This window comes from Anthonomus grandis, unplaced genomic scaffold, assembly GCF_022605725.1.
Source record: "Anthonomus grandis grandis unplaced genomic scaffold, icAntGran1.3 ctg00000289.1, whole genome shotgun sequence".
In the NCBI taxonomy this organism is placed as follows: domain Eukaryota; kingdom Metazoa; phylum Arthropoda; class Insecta; order Coleoptera; family Curculionidae; genus Anthonomus; species Anthonomus grandis.
Window position 1 is genome coordinate 281,349 of NW_026088446.1, and position 26,104 is coordinate 307,452.

The 26,104-nt window shown below is 32.3% G+C and overlaps 1 protein-coding gene across 1 annotated transcript in view; it reads left to right on the forward strand.

Moving 5' to 3' along the window:
* LOC126749539 (transitional endoplasmic reticulum ATPase TER94) overlaps window positions 1–25,145 on the forward strand; it is a 52,167-nt gene extending 27,022 nt beyond the window's left edge. Inside the window, exons 4-11 of the mRNA XM_050459257.1 lie at window positions 5,001–5,481; window positions 11,885–12,421; window positions 12,593–12,710; window positions 12,773–12,948; window positions 13,893–14,076; window positions 17,009–17,295; window positions 22,680–22,834; window positions 24,898–25,145. Of these exons, the coding sequence (XP_050315214.1) occupies window positions 5,001–5,481; window positions 11,885–12,421; window positions 12,593–12,710; window positions 12,773–12,948; window positions 13,893–14,076; window positions 17,009–17,295; window positions 22,680–22,834; window positions 24,898–25,006 (2,047 nt within the window). The 3' untranslated portion in view covers window positions 25,007–25,145. The remainder of the gene's footprint in view (window positions 1–5,000; window positions 5,482–11,884; window positions 12,422–12,592; window positions 12,711–12,772; window positions 12,949–13,892; window positions 14,077–17,008; window positions 17,296–22,679; window positions 22,835–24,897) is intronic.
* Window positions 25,146–26,104: the final 959 nt, after the last annotated feature.

A 26,104-nucleotide genomic window follows, 5' to 3' on the forward strand; every position in this document is an offset into this window, starting at 1 on the left:
TTCATTATGACATTATGTTCTTTTGTTTTATGACAAATTTGCTAGTATTTAATTAATTAAGAGAAATTATAAGTTAATTAACTTGAGATTTAAAAAGACTAAATGAAAAATCTTAAGAAAATCATTGGAACTGTTTTATTAACTGTAAATTAGCTTGCTCATAATTAATTAATAAGATTTTAGTACAATAAAACCTAAAATAGTTATTTATGTAAGTGTGTAAAATGATCTTTTTTTTTATAAATGGGAAACTTATCTACAATTTCCTTTGAATAAAAAAATAGAGATTTTACAGACGTGTAACATACAACACTTTACACACCCTGGGAAGTGTGTAAAGTAAGTATTTTACGCACGGTCGTAGAAAAAATATTTTATTATTCTATACTATACTATTATTATAAATAAGAAAATATTGTGCCAAGCGCATGCTGCACAATCTATAAAATTTAAAAAGGCAATTTCTCAAAAAAATAAAACGGCAAAATATATGTATTATCTATCAAAAATATGTATTGGAAAATTTTACGGCCATTCAGTTAAATATGATTAAATTAGAATAACTAACAGTCCCAGGACATAAAAAATATGTAACTTAACAAATCATGCAATTAATTAAACTAATTCAGTGCTTTAAATACTAAATCAGTTAATAAGGGTCCATTAATTTACCTAGTGATTAGGATTACCTTCAAAAATTTTCTTACTAAAAATGACAATTTAAATGTCCTCTTGTTTTTGTTAAGTTTCCTTGTTGAAGGTTTTATTGAAAAAGATTGATGATCAAGTTGCCAATTAGGTAAATCGTAAAACGAGTTGAACCATTGATAGCACTATTGCCAACTTTCTATGAGATTCTTAGAGGCTCCACTGAAGCTTGCCAGCACCAATCAGAAAGAATGTTGGAATTGAATCACCAAAATAGTCTAGGATAAAGCGAGGGTTTATTCAATGGCCTCCTAGATCTCATTTTTTTTCCTTAATGATTTCTTTTCTTTGGGGATACCTCAAAGAGACCATGTGCTAATACTTTGGAAGAGCTTCATGCAAAAATAGTTCATGCCACAAATCCCATTCAAAATGTTGGAAAACTCTAGAACAGAGTTTTACAATAAACTAGGATATTGTTTGTCTCAATCAGGCAGCCTTTTTGAGTAGCTTTTAAAATAGAAAACTTGCCGGCATTTTTATTTTTATTTATTTTATTTTTTCATTAATAAATTCTAAAATAAATAAAATACTTCATGCAGAATGTTTTATGTTCATTCTATGTGACAGAATACCAGTTTTATTTCGCTTTGCGGCAAAAAAAATGGGAAAATAAATTGAGTATTTGACATACAACTTAAAGAGACGCGAATTAAAGGCCTGTCTTACGGCTAGTGACAGGTATTTTGACTGGACTACCATTAAAGACACCCTTCGCACACCATAGGTATTTTGGACAACACGGAATGGTATCGGGAGGAGGATGAAACTGCAGAATCCGTGATCGTGGCGTACCCAACACTCACGCGCATTATGTTCAAATATCTGGGTAACACATACAGTTTACCCAACAGAATTAAGTCTTTCAAGCCAGAGCGCCTCATTTGGCACACATTACAAACACCAGTGAACTAGTAATTACAAGTAATGACATACAAATATAAATAATTCAGTAACTAAACTAGAAAACAACACGGAAAAAAGAAACATACATAAAATTGAAAAGGGAAAACACATACAAAGTTACATCTAAGGAAACAAGACATAAAATAACACAATTGACTTTCAACCTAATGCCTAATAAACATAAGCAAGAGTAATTTGCTATTGTGGTTGAGCTCTATTAAAAATATGTATGTGATTCTTTTTAAGTTTGTGGTTACATATCACTAGCATTCTATTGGTGGGTGAAGGGCTCACTAGGTCGATTTTAAATTAATTGTAATCTAGAATTCTCAAATTAATCTTAGGAACATTGAAATATATGTACTTAGCTAAATCACAGTATCAATTTTTTTTTTGTTTAGGATAGAGTGTATAAAAATCACAGCCTGTTTGTTTCTTCCGTCCAATAAGCTTGTAAATTGGAAGCTGGTCAGCATGCTTCTATATGAGACATAAGCATTATGCATATATAAGCATTATTTTTTCTAACATTTCTAGTATCTTAGGAATCTCTTTTGCATTTTTTCTATGTAATCTATGTGAATGTGGGCAGATGGGATTCAAATTTGTGCAGCATATTCTAACTGTGGTCTAACCAGGGCATTATAAAGCCTAACAATAGTTTCTAGCTTTCCTGCTATTTCTAAGCACAAACCCCAAAGACTTATTGACCATTGACTCCTAAATCCTTAATTTTACTCCTATAAAAACTTATAACAAAACGCTTAGTAACATTTAGTGACATTTTATTCTTGCGAAACCATAGAATGATATTGTCTGAAGTCAAATGCAATCTTGAAGGTTGGTTATTATTTTAAAAAGTTTAAAGTCATCTACCAAAAGAAGTCAACCTGAGGTAGCCCTATATCTATTTGAAGTGCTTTTGCCAATCTTTACCATTAAGATCCAATTTCGCAGATAAGACTGCAGAAAACAAGAGTATGAAATACCAAAAAACTGAGTATGAAATACCCAGTGCAACCAGCCGATCCAAGAACAGCCCATGATCAACCCGGTCGAACGTCTTCTCACAATCTGTATACATTACATCTAACTGAGCTTTGCTTGATGTTGATGTGAGGCATATTCAGACAGTATACAAAGGTTGGTGACAGTTGTTTTGTCAGTGACAAAGCCATGTTGAAATTTAGAAATACTTGGTTTGAAATGATTCGTTAGATTTTCACATAAAATTAGTTCGAAAAGTTTTTCTATGACATTAATAACTTTGACTTTTTGGGTTTTAATTTTTTTATACCACTCAAGACTCACAAGCTCAGCTATGGCAGGGAAATTAAATTTGGGTTTATCAGGGGCCGCCCTAAAACTACCTGGCCGGTATACCTGAAATACAGAACCAAAGAACTGTGCAAAGCAATCGGCAATGTCTTGAAAAGTACTATAGGTAGAGTCATTGAACTTAATTTCTCCAGGGATTCCACCTGTTTTAGATTTGGAGCACATAAACTGCCAAAACTAACTTGGATCTTGATTTATATTTGCTTCTATATTTTATTTGTGAAGTCTGTATTCATTTGTAGTTTTATGTTTTTTCTTAATAATTTTCTTGTATTAATTTATCTGGACAGAGTTTGTTTGATTTTTTTTGTATTATTTTATGCAGTTGATTTTTTGTTTAATGTTTTTTATTAGATTTAAAGAGTACCGGGAAGGAAACTTTGACTTATTGGTAGTACCTCTGACTACATATTTAGGTATAGCTTGTAGTATAGCTATTAGGTATATCGCACTCAAACAAGTCCGACCAATGAGTTTTTTACTAGATGGTACAGCAGGTCAAAATTACCTTTTTGGTAGTGATATAAGTACTCCCTCTATAATGGCTCTTCGGTCTCGCTCCAGTCTTTCAGAGGGATATGAAATTCAACAGTAATGCAACAACATGATGCAAATCCTCAGCCACTAAGGGATTAATGGCCCTATTTTTGAATGCTGCATATATTCTTCTGTAATGCTAAGATGACGCCACCTCCTCAACTAGTAGTAGCACTCCTAAATTTTATTAATAATTCATGGCCTACAATATCAAAATTTGTATTTAATTGTACTTTTGTTTATTTTTGAAAAAAAAGTGCATAGTGTTATATATTTTTGGAAAGCGTAAAATACGACCAACTTAAGGGTCTATAAATACACAGCGTGTTCCATTTAAGAAAACTATATTTTATTTTTTCTCTCAAAAATAAAAAACCTTACAATAAAATGGATGCCGGAATCAAATTCTACGGAAAAAATCCTATCAAAACCGTTTTTTACTTTTTCAATATGTACCGGGTGTTGCGTCGCCGAGCAGAACATAGGAAATCCCATGTAAATTTTAAGAGGTTCAATTATTGGCTTCCCTGTACATTTTACAGAAAAAATGTAAGATAACTTTTTGAAGAGACCAATCTGGCAAACCATCATGCAAAGTTTCCAAAAATTTTAATAAGCGAATCTTGATTTATTCAATTAAATGTAATTGCAAAATTACCAAATTTTCGGTTCAGGTAAAACCAGACACCAGCCACCAGTAAACAATTTGTTATAAGGCTTTGTCAAATCTGACGTAGAGCCGAATACAAGAAATGTTTTTTTTTTCGTTTTATCAATCTCACAACCATACATTCAAAGTAAGACACGTTAACATTACTTTTTTATCTAAACTTTTATTTAATATAACGATGAAGTTATATTAAATATTTATCTATTTGTTCGTCGATTGAATAATTCATACTTGTTTTCAAATATCGACTGATTATGTCGATTATATCGACTGATGTCACTGATTTATTGACACTTTTCCTCACGTCAGTGACAATATTCATTTTACTGGTGCCCGTTTGGTTTTACCTGAACCGAAAATTTGCTAATTTTGCAATTAAATTTAATTGAATAATTCAAGATTCGCTTATTAAAATTTTTTGAAACTTTGCACAAGGGTTTGCTAGATTGGTCTCTTCAAAAAGTTATCTTAAAAATAAGTTATCTTTTTTCTATAAAATGTACAGGGAAGCCAATAATTGACTCCCTTAAAATTTACATGGGTTTTCCTATGTTCCGCTCGGTGACGCACCACCCGGTAAACAAAGATACAAGGAGTGTTCGAAAATCTAAAATGTATGACAGCTGTCAAAGGTTTAACAACGGCATATTAAGTTTCACAAAAAAGTAACAAACTGTTGCGAAAACCGCAAGTTTCTATCTCCACGCATAAGCGAGATACCCCATAAAACGCATGAAAATGGGACACACTGCACAGTAAAGAGAAGCACTACTTAGTACTCGTTGCTACTAAAGAGAAGGAAACTTATTAGTCATTTAAATTTTTTTCATTGTTTTTCTAGTAACCTCTTTGAAGTTTACCTCAAACCCTATTTTCTGGAAGCGTATCGTCCAATCCACAAAGACGATGTATTCATCGTGAGAGGAGGAATGCGAGCTGTGGAGTTTAAGGTTGTAGAGACTGATCCTTCGCCGTTCTGCATAGTAGCCCCAGATACGGTTATCCACTGTGAAGGGGATCCTATTAAAAGAGAGGAGGAAGAGGAAGCTCTTAACGCAGTCGGCTACGACGATATCGGAGGGTGCAGAAAGCAATTGGCCCAGATTAAAGAGATGGTCGAGCTGCCTTTGAGGCATCCTTCATTGTTTAAGGCCATTGGAGTTAAACCTCCCAGAGGAATACTGTTGTATGGGCCACCAGGAACTGGAAAGACTTTGATTGCTAGAGCTGTCGCTAATGAAACTGGGGCCTTCTTCTTTTTAATTAACGGACCAGAAATTATGAGCAAGTTAGCTGGAGAATCGGAAAGTAATTTGCGTAAGGTAAGATCATACTTTTTTACCACATTTTATTATTGTGCGACTTTTGTACCACACTTTATTATTGTGCGCTTATGTAAAAGTACATGCAGATTGTTCGTTTCCGAATTACTTATAGCGGACCTATAATACGCTTGACAACCAATATAGAGCAGCGGTTACTACTGTTCCTCGGTCTCGTTTTTTAGTATTTTCCTTGTAGGTTTAACATACATGATCTTAAAATCTTCATGGGTGAGTTTTCTTAAACTTGCATTATGAAAATTGGTTTAAAAATGTATAATTGGAAGTTATTTACTGACTTCAAAAATGCATTAAAGTAAATGGACCACAATTGAACATCAATTGCTATAAATAATGCATAAATTTTTATTTTCTAATGTCGTAGCATGCCAAATTTGACGAACTGCTGATTTTAGGCATATTATATGCTATACAAAAATTTCAGTTCATGTATAGCAAATAATCAACTTAACTGTACGTCGTGGAGAATTTGAACCGCATGAGGATTCTGGATTTATTGGCTAGCTTTTTCCATAAAGATTTTACAAAATTCGCCGCCATTGATTATCAGGAAATATCTCCTGAATTTTGGAGTATTTAATACATTTGTAACCGTGTTTTTTCCAAATTTTAGAAATGGCTAAATTTGAATTACCTAATTTCTGTCCAAACTTCTGCTGGATCGTGTTTGATCCAATTCTAGGGCATTACAAACCATTCCTGCCATTCTTTTTTTTTGAACCTTTCTTACAGACCCTTCTTGTATATTGTGGCATTTATTGCAGTGATTGAGACAGAAACATTTATCAAAATTCGCTATAACATTATAACATATGGTTTTTGCACATTGGGTCTATCGTTAAAGGTGGTTAAAACCAATAAATCCATGTACCCTGTTGCTTTATAGTTTATGTCAAATAAATTTCGATGCACGTCTCCAAACGTAACATACCTACAAAGATTGTCAGATTTTACATATTTAACTTAGTTATAGTTTCATTTATCAATAATCTATTTTGCGGTTTCTTTTGCCATCAAAGGTGCCATTGGCGGAGCCTTTCAGCGGCTTCTTTGACAAATAAAAAAAATATTGCTGGAGGCAACTATACTTAAAAACATATTAAGGTAAAAAAATTTTAACAAAAAAAAAATTTTCGATTGCAAGTTACGTTTAAAGCTTCAGAAATTTCAAAAGCTACTTAAACGACGAAACGCAAATAAAGAATTATTTCTTGAACTTGGCACACAGAGAGATTATACAGGGTGTTACAAAATTCGTTGCATGCAAATATTTTAAGAGTGTATTGTTAGAGTCAAAATAAGCCTTTTTTGTGCTATAAACATGTATTCTAAAATGCACCCTCTCAGAACTACATACAGTAGTGGCCAAAAGTAGATAGACAAAGTATTATTTTCATATAATTGTTTAAAGATTTACCCACAGGTCCCCTATATTTTAAATTATTGTTATTTGTAAGGCGGTCTATAAAAAGATACCAATAAATTTCAGTTAAATATTTTGCTTGCTATCAGATAAAGCAATAACACAGATTTACAGAATACCAGATGCGAAAGATCGCGGATATAAGCTCCCGATATTCGATGCCCTTGAAAAGGATGGTTTGGACTGGCCGCACCAATGCATTTTTAAGTTTTTTTTAGGGATAGATGTTCTGCACTATAATTTCGCTGGGATATTATAATGCATTTATAATGTCAAAATAGAAATAGGCTTAAATAAAACAGAATGTAAGGGTTCTTGAGTACATTTTTATTTCATTTAACAGATTTAAGGTTCTTATTTAATAAAACATTAAAGATGAAACTAAATTTTTAATTTTCTTTTAGTTTTATCTGATTTTTTGGAAGATGATAAATCTCTGTTGGCGAATTTTAAAGTATAAAATATTTTAAGTCTTATAAATAATTTTATTAAATACTGGAAAGGAAAGTTATCACATGGGTGAGTAAAATTAATGCTTTTCATTATCTCGAAATATTAACTTATTAACTCATCTTTTGCAAATCTACTGTGGCTGGAACAATAAAGATATACACACTTATACCCCCTCCCCCCCATTTCAACAAAAATAATACTAAAAAAATATTTAAAAAAAATACAAATATATTAATTCAATTTAATTATTAGTCATTAACACGCGTACTACGCAAAGAAAATTAGAAGCACGCGGCGCGGAGGCTTGCAGCAAATTAAACCCCTTGCCACCGTACTAGGTGGGTGATGGAAATCCATCACCCAGGAGGCGTGTCTGAAGTCTGGCGCTCGCACGCGTATTTTCGATCAGTTTCGCATCTGTATTCTGTAAATCTGTGGCAATAATATAAATATAACTGGTCAAAAGTAGATAGACAAAAACAATTTTGGAATTTTTTTTTTGTCTAGATATTTATAAAATAAAATTAGTATAGTATTACTTCTCTTTAACTCAAGGTGCCACGCGGAATTAGATTCTTTCTTGATTTAAGACAACGCATTATTAATGCATATCGCGCGGGTGATCGTCAAATTGATATTGCTCGTAGATTTGATGTTAAAAGAAAAGCTGTTTGGGCAATTATCAAAAGATATGAAAGGACAGGATCATAAGAGCCAAAAAATAAATCTGGTCGACCAAAAAAAATGGACATTAGAGCTGTACGCAAATTGAAACAAATTAGCCAGAATAACCTTTTCATGACTTCTCGTCAAATTCAGATATAATTACAGGCTCTAAGGATTTGTAATTGTAATGTGTCCTCAAGGACTGTAAGACGAAGGTTGGTAGAAGAGAATCTATTTGCACGTAGGCCAGCAAAAAAAACCATTGCTTTCAAAAAAGAATCACTTAGCCCGATTGGAATTTGCCTGTCAGCATATACACTGAACAAAGCATGAATGGAAACGTGTTTGCTGGAGCGACGAATTGAAGTTTAATTTGTTTAATTCCGATGGAATTCAATATGTTAGACGTCCTTCTGGCCAGCATTTGAATCCCAAGTACACAAAACCCACAGTTAAGCATGGAGGTGGATCAATGATGGTTTGAGGTTGCTTCTCAGGTTATGGAATGGGCCCCTTACATCGCATAGAGGGCATAATGGACAGGTTTATGTACAGGGATATTCTCATAGATGTTATGTTGACCTATGTCGAAGAGAATTTACCATTGAGATTCCAATTCAAGCAATATAATGACCCGAAGCATTCCTCCAAAATTATGAAGCAATTTTTCGAAGAAGAAAAAATACCAGTTTTAAAATGGCCATCCCAGTCACCCGATCTTAATCCCATCGAAAATTTATGGGAAATTGTAGATCGTGATATTAGGGATACAAACTATTCAAATAAAGGTGAATTATTCGAACGGTTGCAACAGAAATGGAAAAATATTGGTTTTAAACTCATAGACAATCTTATTGAATCAATGCCACGTAGATGTCAGGCTGTAATAGACAATAATGGGTATTTTACAAAATACTAATATTGTAGATGGTTTAGTTTGTAATAAAAAAAAAATACTTCAAAAAAAAAGAGTATTGTTAATTTTTTAAATTTGTCTATCTACTTTTATCCAGCATATATTTAGTTATTTCTTATTATTTACCAAATTAGGTGATTGTTTTTATGCATGTTTATGTTGCCCATAAAATACTTAAATATCTTTATTATATTATTCGCCATTACTGTATATTATTTCGAACTACTACTACAGTTATGCGTCAAATGTCCTGAATTTGCAAGTTTCAATAAAAATGGTGTAAATCTAATTTCAGGGGCGCTTACCCTTCTGATGGCCCCTATAAATTTAAAAATCTACCAACATCCTCTCGTTAACCATTAAAAAGTCTCAAATTTTTTTCCTATGGATTTTTTCGATCAATTAACCGTTTTTCAGAAAATCTCTGATAAAAGAAAGGAGAGCATTATTAAACCCGAATAAACTATCAAATTAGAAAAAACGAAGTAGGGGCCCGTAACTGCTAATTTTGGTCAAATCAACTTAATTGTATCGAAAAAATGCAAGAAACGATAATTTTATAGCTAACTATACGGTATCCCAGATTTTCAAAATTCTTATCGGAAATGTAAAATATAGGCCATCATAAGGGTAAGCTCCCTGAATCTGAGTATGCACCATTTTTGAGATGTCAAGAGAATCCAAAAAAACTGAGACTTGCAAATTTTCAAAAGATTTAATGCATAACTATAGTTATGTTAATGTTCCAAATAATCTATTTTCTTCAAGCAATTTGCGTGGGCTGTAGCTCTGAGGCATCTTTGGAAACATGTTTACAGAAAAAAAAGTCTTATTTTGACTCCAACAATACGCTCTTAAAATTTTGTAACATTCTGTATTATTTTTTACCACCGGAATGAGAAGGAATTAAAATTCATATAATCAGATGGCCGGGCAACAAATTTATTGTCAACTAAATAATAATATTAGTACTTTTTTGCTATAGTTTATACCAAATAAATTGTCAGCATTAGGTATAAGCTATATATGACAAGTGTTAGCATTTTCTAAGTAAATATCTATCAAGCTTAAAAGTTTACTTCCTCAAAATAAGTGGAATTCGAAATTATATTTTTTGATAAACCAAAAAAAATGCTGAAAAAAACAGAAGTACCAAAATATTTATCTCTTTATATTACAGGAACTCAATTAGTAACATTTTGACAATAAGCCCATTTAATCAAAGCCAAATTAATTCTAAAAATTTGAGGTCATTCAATCAGTTGGTGATAGTGATGCGAAGAGTCCGAATTAATCGTCTGTTCAATCCGAATATCAAATTATTTCGAATCAATCCGGATATCTACATCGTCCGGATACACGCCGCCCGTCGTCCGTTCGACCGACAATGATAATTAGCTATTTTAGTTTTAACATCATGTAGAAATCCGTAAAAACGAATGTCTATGGCTAAACTATGTCTAATGGGTTGCATAATGCATACCTTATATTCGAAAAACAGCTATAAAAAACGTTTATCGGACGGTCGAGCATCAAGCCCGAAGGCCGAAACATGGCATAATTTGCCGAACGGGCGAGACATCGAGCGGATGCCTTAATCCGGATGAAAAAACTGAATTTTCAATTCATCCGAATCAATACTGTCCGAATATTGAATTAATCCGGATTTTTACAACACTAATTTTAGTATTTGGGTCCTCTGGGTCTAGCTCGATAACAAGACCATCTACATACCTATGTCTACGCAGGCTATTTATTTTTTCTTGAGCATCCAACGTAAACATGTTATTGCTCGTAACATTTTTTTTATATGAAAAATATTATTCAAACTACTAATAATAAGATCAAAAAATTAAGTAAAACTGACAAAAGCAAGTTTCTTATTTCAGTTTTTTTTTTTAAATTTCTCTCTTATAATATTTTTTTACGATAGGTTCAAGACTATCGTAAATTTGTAATTGTAACATACATTTACTGTTCCTGTTCTAGATTATATTTTGATAGTACAGTGTACGGCATTGAAATGTGACACATTTTTACATGTAACTGCATGATACATGAAAGGATGGGGGATTTCTATGGAAGATGTGTTTGTTATTGTACGCAGAGTGTGCATCAATTATCTCCACAAGATCCACCTAACAGACTAGCATTTTGCAGGGAATTTGTCAGTTTTTTGATTGAAAGAGCAGATGTGATGGATAATTTAATTATGAAGCTTATTTGCATCTATCGGGTTTTGTTAATAAACAAAACTTTTGATATTGGTGTGCAGAAGAACCATGAAGTTGCATGAGAAATGTTTAGCATTGCAACCTTTAGGATTATTGGGCCGTATTTTTTTGAGAAGAGAACAATCGAACTGTAACCGTTACCCCGGAGTGATGTTGCTACAAACATTTCTTACTGTCGAATTACGATTGAGACTTGAATATCACGAAAGATGGTTTCAATAGGATAGGGCAACTTACTTTACCGTTAGAATCGTTATGCAGTTTTTAAGGAATAAGTTTCCTGGGAGTTTTCCGGAATGGGCAACACGTTCACGTAACTTCTAAACAAGCTTCGCATACTGGACGAGCTAAAGAATAACATAACTGAGAAGATAAGAATTGATAAAAGACTTTGAGGCGCAGTCCAGAAAATCCACGTGCGAGAAAATATTGAAAAATGTATAGAGTTTAATAATCGACATTTAAAATTTGTAATTTTTAAAAAATAATAAACTATTAAAAACTGCATTTAATAAATGTTATTTTTCAGATTTTTACTTCTTTTTATAACAAAATTTCTAATCACTATAGTGTAGCGAAAAACGTCACATTCCTCTGCCATACCCTGTATAACATGTTCAGTTTATGACTAATCTTTTTCTCCTGTTAATTTTTATGAAACGGGGCTTAAAAAAATTCTTGTTTTACTAGGCGTTTGAAGAAGCAGACAAAAATTCCCCCGCTATAATTTTCATCGATGAATTGGACGCAATCGCGCCAAAAAGAGAAAAAACCCACGGCGAAGTAGAAAGACGCATAGTATCTCAATTGCTTACTCTGATGGACGGCATGAAAAAATCCTCACACGTGATCGTAATGGCCGCTACAAACAGGCCCAACTCTATCGATCCCGCTTTACGTAGATTCGGTCGATTTGATAGAGAAATCGATATCGGAATACCTGACGCCACCGGCAGATTGGAAATATTGAGAATTCACACTAAAAATATGAAACTGGCTGATGATGTGGATTTGGAACAAATAGCTGCAGAGACTCACGGCCATGTAGGAGCCGATTTGGCTTCGCTATGTTCCGAAGCAGCTTTGCAGCAAATTAGAGAAAAAATGGATTTGATTGATCTGGAGGATGATCAAATCGATGCAGAGGTGCTGAATAGTTTAGCGGTCACCATGGAGAACTTCCGTTATGCCATGACAAAGAGCAGCCCCAGTGCTCTTAGGGAAACTGTAAGTATTTATTATTAAAATATTGAATAATTCGATTGAGATATTTATGGTGTATTTTTTTAAATGTACGTTTCTTTATGTTAAAGAAATAATTTCGTTTTAATTAAATTTCGTTTAATTTAAATTAAAAGCTTCTTACTAGCATACATACAACTATCTTTTTTTTTAAAGGTTGTTGAAGTGCCAAATGTCACCTGGCAAGATATTGGTGGTCTTGCTAACGTCAAGAATGAACTACAAGAATTGGTGCAATACCCCGTCGAACATCCTGATAAATTTCTTAAGTTTGGTATAAAGCTATATCCATTAATTTTTAATGCGTTAGTGTAAATGTATTATTATTTTTGACAGGCATGCAGCCATCGAGAGGCGTCCTCTTTTATGGCCCACCCGGTTGCGGTAAAACATTATTGGCCAAAGCCATTGCTAATGAATGTCAAGCTAATTTCATTTCTGTCAAGGGACCTGAATTGTTAACTATGTGGTTTGGTGAATCTGAAGCTAATGTCAGAGATATATTTGATAAGGTGAGGATCAATTATTACATTCCTATTTTACATTGTTCTAATTTCCGCTAATTTCATCGAATATTAAAGTTAGTAGTAATTTGGGACAAAAAAAGCTTTTTGGCACCTAATAAGCACATAAAGTATTCTTTTTTCATACATTTTATACAAATGAATTTTTATTTTTCTTTTAGATTTAAGATTTGACAAAACTCACAAGATAAAACAAATTTTCCAAAAAACATTAAACTGGCTAATTAAAGCAAATATTTATATTTAAAAATTTTTTTATTTCATGAAACGGTAACCTAAGTAATTGTAAATAAGCCCGTATATAAAAAGCAAGTAACATATTGTTTAAAATCAAAATAATAAGATTAATCAATCAAAAGTATTATTGAAAAAAAATTAAAATTGTTAAACTAATTGTGTCATTATTTTATTAACAAATTGTCAGTTTACTTTCAAACAAGAAAAATACCTTTTAAACAAGAGCCTTCTTAATAGGTTTTTAAAATAAAAACTCATAAAAGATGTTTCTAGAAATAAAGTTTTAAACCTGCACTTATCACTCAAATATTATGTTGAAAAAGTGGTTCTATTTACAATCTCAAGCAAAAAACTGGTTCCTAAGAAGAACTAGCGATAATTTTTTAACGTTTAGATTTTTTGCTAGTAAAGTGACAAAGAGCAAGAGTTAATATAAGAACGAATGTGGTTTAAAAAATATAAAAAAGGCTTTCCTGATGAAATAATTAACATGTTATTATGTTCTTGGTTTGTTGTATCATTGGGGACGATTATAGGTCTAAATAGGCTTTCTTACCACCTAGAAAGTTAGAAAGAGGTCGATATAGTTAAGGAAAGGACAACAAGTAAACGATAACACTGAAATTAAATTATGTAGATTGTTATGATCTTGCTATAAGAACACTAGTGTTAAATTCTAGTCATTGCATTTTTAGGCAAGGTCTGCTGCACCGTGTGTGCTTTTCTTCGACGAATTGGATTCTATTGCAAAATCGAGAGGTGGGAACGTTGGCGATGCTGGAGGCGCCGCAGATCGGGTTATTAATCAAATTTTGACTGAAATGGATGGCATGGGTGCCAAGAAGAATGTTTTTATTATCGGGGCTACTAACAGACCAGGTGAGAATTATTAATAATTTACTTTTTAAGGAAACCTTTTTAAGCCTTTAGCCGATATTGGTATGATTACATTATATCCTATATAAATTTCATTTATGTAGGCTTTTAACGAATTTAGTAGACAAACTTCAAATGTCAACTTTCAATTTAAAACTGACTACTAGACTGATAGTAATTTAATTTTTATTACTTTTTACATTTACAATTCCACTGTCTTCATATAAATAAAAACGGCAACTATATGGACATTTAAAAAGCAATTAGGGTGCAGTTCAGATTACGATTCCTGTTCTTTAAGAGTCAGGGAGGTTTGCCGCATTATCAAGTTAACGCATTCTTGCACGGCTTGTATCAGTTGGAGCCATTTCAAATATCTGAACTATTATAGGTTATAGTAAACTAATGAGTATATCATTTTGCAATATATCGTGAAAAAAATAATGGGTATTAAATTTTTCTCTTTTCTAAAAAACCACAAGGATTCTTTGTTAGTTAAAGAGGCCCTTTAGTGGCATAAATGGCGAAGGGCATAAATGCCCAGTAATATCTATTGATTGAAACTCTTGCGAAAAACATGAGAAATATTTCCAAGTATTTGATGTGTTAGATTAATTCAACAATTTATTCTTTAAATGCCCTTTGAATGACCTGAATAAAATATATATTCAATAATTTATTTTAGCGTTAAGGCTAAAAACATTTAGAATTCGGTTTTATTTTAAAATGCGACAGCGTTTAAAATAACGAATTAAAACAATAGATATAGAAAAAGCATCGCAATACAGGCAAGCGATATACATTAACCACACGGAGATTCATATGTTATAGTACAGTCATCCAAAAAGGTATATAAGTTTAAATAATCATGCAGCCTTTTTTCCTTAGTGGTATATGAAGAAAGTTTTAAAAATCTACTCGTCGATTTTTAACTTGATAAGCAGTAAGAAATACAGAAAAATCATAAAACAAAAAACGAGAATAATTCAAATTCAAAACGTTTATTTGCCAATATCAAAAATTACAAAACAACTATAATACAAAACAAATAGTATAGTACAAAACATATAATTAAATTTACTCTTTAATTATCTATCTACAATTTACTTTTCGGGTAAAATAAAATTAACCTACGACCACAAAATAAAAACCAAAATATCCAAGATTTGTCGGCATCTAATTTTTTACAACTTTCACACTGCTCACTTTCGTTCCGTATCCCTGTTGGTTATATAGCTTCACCACCCGCACCTCTTCTAATTGTTCAACGCAGGTTTAAATTATGACCGGGCCTGCAGCACAGAGAGTTTTTACATTTGTGTTCATCTGGCCTCTCAGTTTTAAATGAATTATGAGTCTGCACATTTTCTCGTACTACCACTTTTTAAAATTTTTCATCAGCAATAAGGCATCCCTGCGAGACATTTTTCCAGACTTTGGTCATCTATGATGTATAAGTTAAATAGGTTTATAGGAACAAACTGTTACAGAATATATTATACTGAGAATATACAATTTTTTTGGGTGGTAAAGATATATTTTATTATTGCGGAGGGTTGTTGGGTGGGGTCAGAAATAAAACAGAAACCTATTTACCTAAATGTCGACGTTTCGACTTATATTAAGTCATCCTCAGGACACTGAAATGGATTCAATGACTTCAATCATTTCAAGTACATAAAAAACACTATTAAAATAAATGTTCTTTACGTGTACAAAAATTAAAACAAAAAACAAAAACCACGACACAGTTAAAATTACATTCAGGTACAATCCGTTAAAAAAAAAAATTATAAAAAATACCATATAAAATTAATTTTTTATACATTACATCTCTTACCTAAGTCTAGGTTTCTTTAGTTATAATTAAAACACATTTATAAAAGGAGCGTAGAATTATTTTTAACATGGGTTAAATTGTAGGTGTTATTGTGGGCAAACTAGAATCAACAATAAGCCAAGAAACAAATGTTTTTATTCTTCCGAGCGTTTATTTATTTAATTTTTATGATTCAATGTTATGTTGATAAGTTAAGGATTAGTAGATAAGGAAGAGATGTATGTACCTATACGTTCAAAACCAGAAACTTAATTTTTGTAATACACTGTGAGATCTAAATTTGGGACATACACTCTTTGACAAAAATAAAAAATTTTTGTGTTTTAATTTTATTTTTTTGGTAATAAATTAATTAAATTATAGTAACTTGCACTCAGATCATCGTTGTCTTGTTTTTTGTTAATACTTTCTTTGTACTTTTTTATATTTTTTACATTTCTAGTAAAATTCTTTTTTTATAATTTGATTCTCTGCCAATGATCCGAGTGCTGTTAAAATCAAATTGGTGTTGTTGATTAAAGGAGTGTTCTGCTAGAGCATTTAGTATTAGTAGAAAATATGTGAAACATGTTAAAAATAATTCTACGCTCCTTTTATAAATGTGTTTTAATTATAACTAAAGAAACCTAGACTTAGGTAAGAGATGTAATGTATAAAAAATTAATTTTATATTGTTTTTTTTTTATAAATTTTTTTTTTTTAACTGATTGTACCTGAATGTAATTTTAACTGTGTCGTGGTTTTTGTTTTTTGTTGTTTAAAACACATTTATAAAAGGAGCGTAGAATTATTTTTAACATGGGTTAAATTGTAGGTGTTATTTTAATAGTGTTTTTTATGTACTTGAAATGATTGAAGTCATTTGAAATTGAATCCATTTCAGTATCCTGAGGATGACTTAATATAAGTCGAAATTGATTTAGGATGACTTAATATAAGTCGAAATTGATTTAGGATGACTTAATATAAGTCGAAACGTCGACATTTAGGTAAACAGGTTTCTGTTTTATTTCTGACCCCTCCCAACAACCCTCCGCAATATTGAAGATATTGGGTCACAAACACGAAACTGAAAATATATTTTATTATTTATAGACATCATCGATCCTGCCATTTTACGTCCGGGCCGTCTCGACCAGCTCATTTATATCCCGTTGCCCGATGAAAAATCAAGGGAACAAATATTCAAAGCAAACCTGCGGAAATCGCCGGTCGCCCAAGACGTTGATCTCACTTATATCGCCAAGGTTACTCATGGGTTTTCTGGCGCTGATTTAACTGAAATTTGTCAGCGAGCTTGCAAATTGGCGATCAGACAATCGATCGAAGCCGAAATTAGGAGGGAAAGAGAACGTGCTTCAAATCCGAATGCTGCTATGGATGTAAGTTTGTTTTTTTTGCATTGGCCTTGCATTTTAGCTCAGTTTTACTTTTGATCCTCAATGTATTTAAAAAACAGAAGATCGTTTTGGATATGAATGACAAGAAAAAAGATTTGATAGTAGAACTTTTTTCATCAAACCGGTTTCGTTAATGGAAAATTAGGGAAAAAATGTAATTAAATTTTTTTAAACATTTAAATATGAATTTATAACATAGCATATGGTCTATCCAAGTTTTGTATGGTATAAAATGAGATAAAGTATCCATTTCCTAACCGCTTAAGGATTGTTTACTTATCTACATTTAAAGTTATTAAAAAATTATTATGAATTGTAAACGAATTAAAAAAGTCTAGTTTGTATCCGAATCTGAAATTGCAAAATGATGAAAACATAGTAATAACAATAAGAAAGAAAATGATTTATTTAAAAATTAGTCTAGAGACGTTACAAAACATTATTTATGGATCCATCATCTAAATCCACAATAGTTGTTCAAAGTTAGCACAATGTATTCGTGTTCATATATACTAGTTCATGCGCTTTATTACCTATTAACGCTTTGGGTCATGATAATCATTCACACTTAAATTTAATATATCCATGCAGATTTTTTACATATCTAGTAATTTTTTTTTAATACATTTTTACCTCCTTTAGAGTTTTAACAACAATTTAGGGGCAGTGTAGCTCACCACTTTAGAATACCAAAGAGAACTGAGATGTTTTTCCCATATTAAAATATGAATTAATCTATTCAGTCATGCATATCTGTTCAGGGTTACCATCGGCATTAGAAAACATGATTTCATGATAATATTGCTTTTTAGCTGGTGTAATAAGATTTTTTACAGAAAGTTTTCTTTCTTGTAAGTTGCCAGAGTGATACACTTTCAGGACATATCTTACGTCGCTTAAACAAAAGGTCTGTTATTCTCATTGATATTATTAAACAACGGCTTATCATAGTTTCCCATATCACTTTTCGTTTCAGTATTAGTTGTTTTCTTCTTGAAAATAGTCCAGTAAATTGTTATAATTGTCGTCTATGATTTGGGAATCCAAAAATCCTCCGTTAAAGCGATAACTTAACCGCATTGAAGTGTAAGAACTTTTTGCTAAAACTCTTAGCTTTAGATTTTAGTGTTAGGCTGTAAACTCGAATGTCACGACCACTTATAGAATTGCTAATAATATCGAGTTTAAAATTTAAATTTGAGTTTGTTAAAACATGGCTAATTAACGTCCTAGTAAGAATCATAGAATTAAAAACTTCAAGCCATTTAGGAAAAGCATGCTTCTTTATAAAGCAGTATCTTGGAACTGTCTCCAAGTAAGTCATTTAGATCACCCAAGAAAAATACTGGACGCGTTTCATAACTCGTGCTCCCTCGAGCAATCGGACAAGACCATTTAAGATATCTCTGGTACTCCGTGGATTGTCAATACTTGTTCCTGTATACTCGTCACCACGTTGTTTTCGACTGACGTAAAAATCTTTCAAATTTGTTATGTTATAGTACTGGTGTTCGATATCTGCTAACCGTGTTACAACATTAAGAGTGTGGGTAAAATAATCTCAATTTCATTAATAATTTTTTTCGAATAGCCCTTGCGTTTAAAATTTATACTTTGTTTTTTAATCTATCTTATGCTTAATACAAACTTAATTATGAAAAAAAGAAGAAAAAAATGCGTAAAATCAATCCATACGGTACATAACGAAATATGTATAGAATATATATACAGTTCTTTTTTTTCTGCCATTTGCTATTCCATTGAAAATCTTATTGACTTATTTACTTATTTATGTATTTATTTATGTATAGTTTAGGTAATACAGGGTTCCGCGCACAAATTCACATGATTTGTGTATTTTGTGTTATCGGCCACTATGGTCGCGCTGTAGTCCTTTTTGTCCTCGGGTTATATAGTATATATAGTCGCCTTCGCTCTTATCGTGCGGGTTCAAAGGTCACCACGTAATATGAATCAAATTGAAAAATCAGTGGCTGCCAAAATGTTATTTCCTTGAGAGTTTGACAATACATTGAACGCCGTCATGTGACATATTAAAGCCGCATATACACGTTAGATCATAATTATTAACTGACGTGATGCCTTTAACGCCGTAAAAATGTCTGCGGAATACTACGTATCCGAGATTCGACATGTAAAACATACGTTGGTTATTTCCTTTTATGACGTGAAAAAGCCCATAAGTATAAATCCCGTTGGGTATACGCCTCATCGTTATATGCCTAGAATCCCCGATATTCTGCTAAGTTGCCAGACATAATATTTACTTTTTTTTTTTGAAAAATTGTCCGAAATAGACGGAATTCTCAATAACAATTTTTCTTTACGCAATAATATCTAAATCTAAGCATTTTAAATTTTTTTATGAGAACAAAAATGCCTCACTAGCTTTTCATTAAAATTGTACATATTTCATTTAAAAATGGTTGTTACCTACATTTTTGAGAAATTAGTATACGATTTAGCATGACCCTATGTATGTGCATAACATACTAATTTTTCAGGGCACATCGTCTAATTTTTAACGATTATTTGATCTTGTCTTCTTCTTTGTTTATGTGTGATTGTGTTTTTTTGTAATAATTATTGGGAAACTATACATTTTGGTATAATGACAAACAATTAATTTGTATTGTGTGTGATGCAGTGCAGTCAGAGACCAGAAAACTACTTTCTTTGTTTAAAGTTCATGTTACAATCTCACTTTTAAAATGACATTTTAGTTTTATGATTTGTCGTTCGACCCAATCTATACGTTGATGCACAGAAAATTAAAAAAGTTGTGTTATCTTTTCTTTTACATCAGTTAAAAGTCAAAAAAAGATAAAAAATAACTAAAAAAAAAACTAGTGAATGCGGCGGGCATTTCTATCTCCCAGCGCATTCATCAATTCATTTATTTAACTTTGTTTAAAAAGATGAATACGAGGCGAGCTACGACAGTTCTTTAAAATGTCGTTTTCTTATGAATATTTATTTATTTACACATTACAATGCAAAAAAAGATTGATACTAACTATTAAAAAAATGGAGAATGCGCCGGGCGTATCTATCTCCCAGAGCATTCATCAATTTATTTACTTAGCTTTGTTTAAATAAAAAAATTTTGTACTTTTTAATCATACCTAAATAATAAACGAAATGCAAAAAGAAAACTAATTATTTTATTAACGAAAAAGAAAATAAGGGATTGCTTCAAATGTACAAGAAGAAGTAGCTAAAGCGCTTGGAATTAGTTTAAGAATGGTGCAAAAGGTTGTATATGAAAACAAGAACAATCTTATTTCCAAGCAGGAAACAAAGTGTAAAAGGAAGAAGCCGAAGACTGAAGATTTAAGTGAATGTGTAAAAATGAAGAAATTTGACTAAAAAAAGAAACTAATAATGACTATCATTATCACTAACAGAGTCAGAAAACTCTTCGTCATTTTCCTAATCTTCTGCAAATGGAGCAATGATCAATGGTTCAACTTGGATATCTAATACTTTTTCTCTCTTCTTCCACCAGGTTCTAATAATGTTTTCTGTGTGATCCACTGATTTCCGCCAATACTCCTTTGTGATGTGATTCAATGCCTCATTCCAAACAGCTTCAACCTGGTCAGATCTAAGCCTAGCACCCACATACTTCTCATAATAAGATTTTGACCCTGCCCATACCACAAAAGCTCAATGGCATTTAACTGACAATGGTATGGTGGCAATCTTAAAACTTCATGGCCATATTCACGTACTATTTCGTCAACAGCATATATTTTTGGTCTTTTCAGCGATTTTGCAATTGAAAGAAGTTCGGATTTTAGCATATATGGCAAGGGATTCTGATTTTCTTTTACTAACCATTCATAAATTTCGCTTTTTCTCCAACTTCCATTTGGTTGTTTATTCAAAATTCTTGAATGATATGACGCATTGTCTAATACTATTAAGGAAGGTTCTTGCAAGTTCGGTATTAACTGTTCCTTTAACCATTTTTCAAACATTTCGCAATTTATATTGTCATGATAATCCATACTTTTAGACTTAGAAGAAAAAATTAAACTTGCACCTGGAACGAATCCCGTTGAAGACCCGGCATGTAAAATAATAAATCGTTTTCCCTGACCACATCCTTTTTTTCTTTTGATGCTTTTCACAGATTCATCTTGCCAAAATTTTGTTCCACTCCCGTTTGAAAATATCCAAGAATACCACTTTCCTTAACTTTGATTTTTCATTTTGTGTATATTGTCTTAAAAATCTTATTCGTTGGCTCACAATATTTGATAGTTCACACAAATATCTTATATTGCAGTCTTTTTTATAGCGAAAACCTATGCTTTTAATTAATTTTGATAAAGCAGAAAGTTCAATTTCCAAAGTGTTGCGTTGCTTTAAAACATCCCTCAGAAATGGCAGCGTTATATTTGTTTTTAGCCTATATAGTTCATAAATCCTATCCCTTACTTCAATTTTTACACATTCACTTAAATCTTCAGTCTTCGGCTTCTTCCTTTTACACTTTTTTTCCCTCTTGGGAATAAGATTGTTCTTGTTTTCATATACAACCTTTTGCACCATTCTTAAACTAATTCCAAGCGCTTTAGCTACTTCTTCTTGTACATTCTTAGGCAACCCTTTATTTTCTTTTCGTTCTCGAAGTAATTAATAACATTAAGTACCATTTTTTTGGCTTGAGCATTTAGAAATCCACAAAAAGGCTTTTTCTTTTCCATAATTTGAAATTTAAATTATCTTGTGACAAATAATGTCATCCGTCAATAGAAACGAGACAGGCATGTTTATTATGAAAGTAATTGTTTTAGAACCACTGACATTTATCATTTTATCTTCTTTTGATACATTAACGCTGCATATATCTGTTTCGTTTATCTGACGCGTTATAGTTAAAAAACGTCGTTGCGCAAATTGAAATGAAACATAACTACAAAAGTTTGTCGTTGATAATCCGATACACCCGCACGATAAGAGCGATTTTGACTATAGTTGTAAAATTGATTGTGTATATATTGGACAAATAAAGAAGTTTGATTTGATTTGATTTGACAGTGCGGCTCTTAATTGTCTTGCCCTCTCTATCTTTTGAATGCGTTTATATAAAAAGTTTGAAATTTGGCACACATCATTAGCATTTCTATTTAATTTTATTTGTCAAAATATCATCCCGCCGCTATTTTGCAGTTTTGCAAAACCCAGAGTGGTATATTCAAACTTTTAGTCCAATTTTTATATAAACGCATTCAAAATATAAGAGATGGGGGGGGGGCAATAATGAGCCGCGCTGTATAAAGATAACTCAACATGTATTCGTTCTAAAAATGTGGATTCTACATATTTTTTTTTAGCTGGATGAAGATGATCCAGTTCCTGAAATCACTAGAGCACACTTTGAGGAAGCAATGCGTTTCGCCCGTCGTTCAGTCTCCGACAATGATATTCGAAAATACGAAATGTTTGCACAAACTTTGCAGCAATCTAGAGGATTTGGAACTAACTTCAGGTACAAAATTTTTAATTTTAGGATATTTACATTTTAATGTTCTTGGTCTTGATAATTATATAAAATGTATGAAAATATTTTTAACTTTAAAATATACCAGGTGGCCCAGAATAAGGAAAACACTCAACTAGTTGTTTTTCCATAATGAAAAACAAGTTTTAGAGGGTTTTTTGATACAATGAACACTATATCATTGTTTATAGAATATCATTATCTATTTAAAATTAGAATATTAAGGTAGTTTTTGGACAGACCGGAACTTACAGAAAACCATTTAATATATTAAAGGATGCGCGTTTACGTACCAAAGCTACATATCTTATTTCACTTATTTTGCTTAAAAAGCAAAGAATTTATACTGTTCCCTTTATTCGGGGCTACCGGGTATGCTAGCCAATCATATATCTAGCTTGCAGGATTTGAAAATCTCCATAATTGATCATATAATCCAAAAATGCAATACTAAATTGAGTGAAAAAAAATCGCATTTGTGACGCAAGTTTTAAACACAAGTGACGTCGAAAGTGAGATACAACGTGCTCAAAATAGGGAGGGCTCGTACTAGGATCTCCGTAAACATGAGAGATAGAAAGTTGTTTAAATGAGAAGAATTTAGCGGCTTTGGGTGCTCAATAACATTCCGCTTTGAAATCTAAAAAATTCCTAGTAGTTCCGTAGATATCCGAAAATATCGAATATACGAAATAATTTAATATTTTCTGCTGATCTTCGATGCCTCAGAAGAAAGTAGGCTTTGGAAATAAAATGATCGTCATAGAGACATGCCTATTCATGTTTTCGTGCCTAAAATATTTAGAATAATATTGGAAAAAAATCAATCTATTCAATACAACTAATTTAATTGAATAATAATCAATTCAACAATGTTAACAAACACTAACACTCCATACAATAAATTACCAATAAAAAGCTATTAAAAAATTACAAAATACAAGAATCTACGTCGATAAAGAAGTTTTCTAAGCCGATAAAGCATCTCTTTATCGTGGATTCCAACACATTATTGAGCACCATTGGTATCATACTTTCAAAAGCCTCGAAGTTCTTCTTCAGTGTCAAATTTGTTTTGAAAGAAACGTAAATGAAAGAAAAAAATCTAAGGTAGTAATGTCGGAGAAACGTGCTGGCCATGGCGTTCTGAAATATGTGCTGATAGGTCTTCTTGGAAATCTAGTTGATAGATATTCCCTAAGTACTCTGGCTGCTCCGGTGCTCCATCTTGTTGAAACCGATGGTTTCTGCGAGAGGAAAATTTTAAGAAAATCGAAAGTTTCCTCTCAATTGTTTGGCAGTAATTCAAGATAACGCTCAGAATTCAAATTTTGGTGGTAAATGAAATGAATTCTTCCCACAAAACCAGCAGCCCACATGTCAAAACGCACCTGATGTCGTACTTCAAATTAGGATTTTCTGTGGCCCCATAATGGTGATTTTTTCAATTAAAAATACTATTTTTCGTTACCATGGTCTCATCTTTATTACCTTGACATTTTCTCGTGTATGACTCGTAAAATGTTCGACGCCTCTCTGCTTTTTCAAGGCATCAAAAATATTTGGTAATACTTAAAAAGTCTTAAACATGATTGAACTACAACTTGTGATATATCATTGAATTCGGAGTTAAAAGCACTTTTGATATCAAAAAACCGAGTCCGTATTTGAGAAAAAAAAAAGTTGATCATGCTAACCCGAAGTCAAAACGTCGGATCTAAAATTTAATAATGGCATCTTAATGAGGAAAAAAGTGGCTGTAAGAGAGTGTCATTTATTTTCAAAAATCCTTTGTAATAAACTCAGCAGAAAATATTATATTTTTCTCGGAAAATTGTTTTTTTTTTTCGGAAGTATTCGGAATCTTTTAGATTTTAATACGGTATATTATTGAACACTCAAAGCCGCTAAATTCTTCCCATTTAACCAACATTCTATCTCTCATGGTTACGGTTGCTCCTTATCTTGGATACGTTGCATAAGAGCGATGTATTTAATAGCAATAACATTTCGCCCCGCGTATAAAATTGTCATACTACAATTTTTTATAGATTCCCTTCAAGTCAAGGTCAGCCAGCCCAAGGAGGTCAAGCCCCACCTCCAGTAGCTCCCGGCGATCAGGCTAACTTTGACGATCCGGAGGATGACCTATACAGTTAGAAACATTATCGGGGGATTTTTTTTAAATGCCTGTATTTATTTCAATCGATGATTGAACTATTTAGATTTAATTGGTTAATTCATTTTTTTCAATTTAATTTTCAATTAAAAAAAATAAATTAATATTAATAATGTAAAAGCGTTTTTAATATTTTTCTTTTTTTACTCCCTTTACGGAAAACATCCGTGAGGTATTATAATTTGCATAAAATAAAATATTGGTGTATTGGTACTTTTATGTTATTTGTGTGTTAGTAAATAACTAGGCAAACAGTAGACCATCATAAACTTGTTTTAAGCTTATTGGAGGGTACAGCAGCATTCCTACCCATCAAATCCCAAATATGTTTCGCCGCATGCTGGCCGTCAGAAAATATTGATTTCTTGAAGAAGCTAATACAACCGCTGCAGTATGCGGTCGGACGTTAAAATATAGGCCTGGATAATGAGCCCTTGAATCGCAAACATGTCAACAATCAACTTTTTAGCTCAGTTTGTCTCCTTCGATAGCCTGAAAATTAGTTAGAGGAAGTACTCAACTTAAGCGATGTGAAAACTGCACAGTGGTCGAATATCCCAAATATCGCATCAAAACATATAAATTTCGTAGTTATCTATCGGAATAAAATTCGTTGTATCGTGGTCAGGGTGCGTTACTCTCAAGAAATTCAAAAGGGCGGATGTTTCTATTCATTATTTTCTAGCAGGTAGCCGCTCAATGACTAACGTTTCGCCGAATGCGCTCGACGCTGCAATATTTTCTTTCGCGTGCAAGTACTAGTTGTAAAGAGAGTGAAATGTTTCTAAGGATACCGGGCCCGATGGATTTTCATCGGCATAGTATGTAGATTACTTCTGTATAAATTTGAACTGATTATATTAATATTTGCGTTCATCAGAGGTGTCAAAAGCGTTCTTTTTTCCTTTTGTGATTTTGAAAATTTTATTATTCAGTGGAGAACTAGTTGACGTGTACCGCCTAGAGACTTACGCTCCGTCCTAGGTGAGCGATCAAAAGAAGCGTGACATGCGGCCGGCAACCGCGGTTCGGACGATGCGCACGGTCAGAGCGTTTGCTTGTCCTGCGTAGGCATAAGC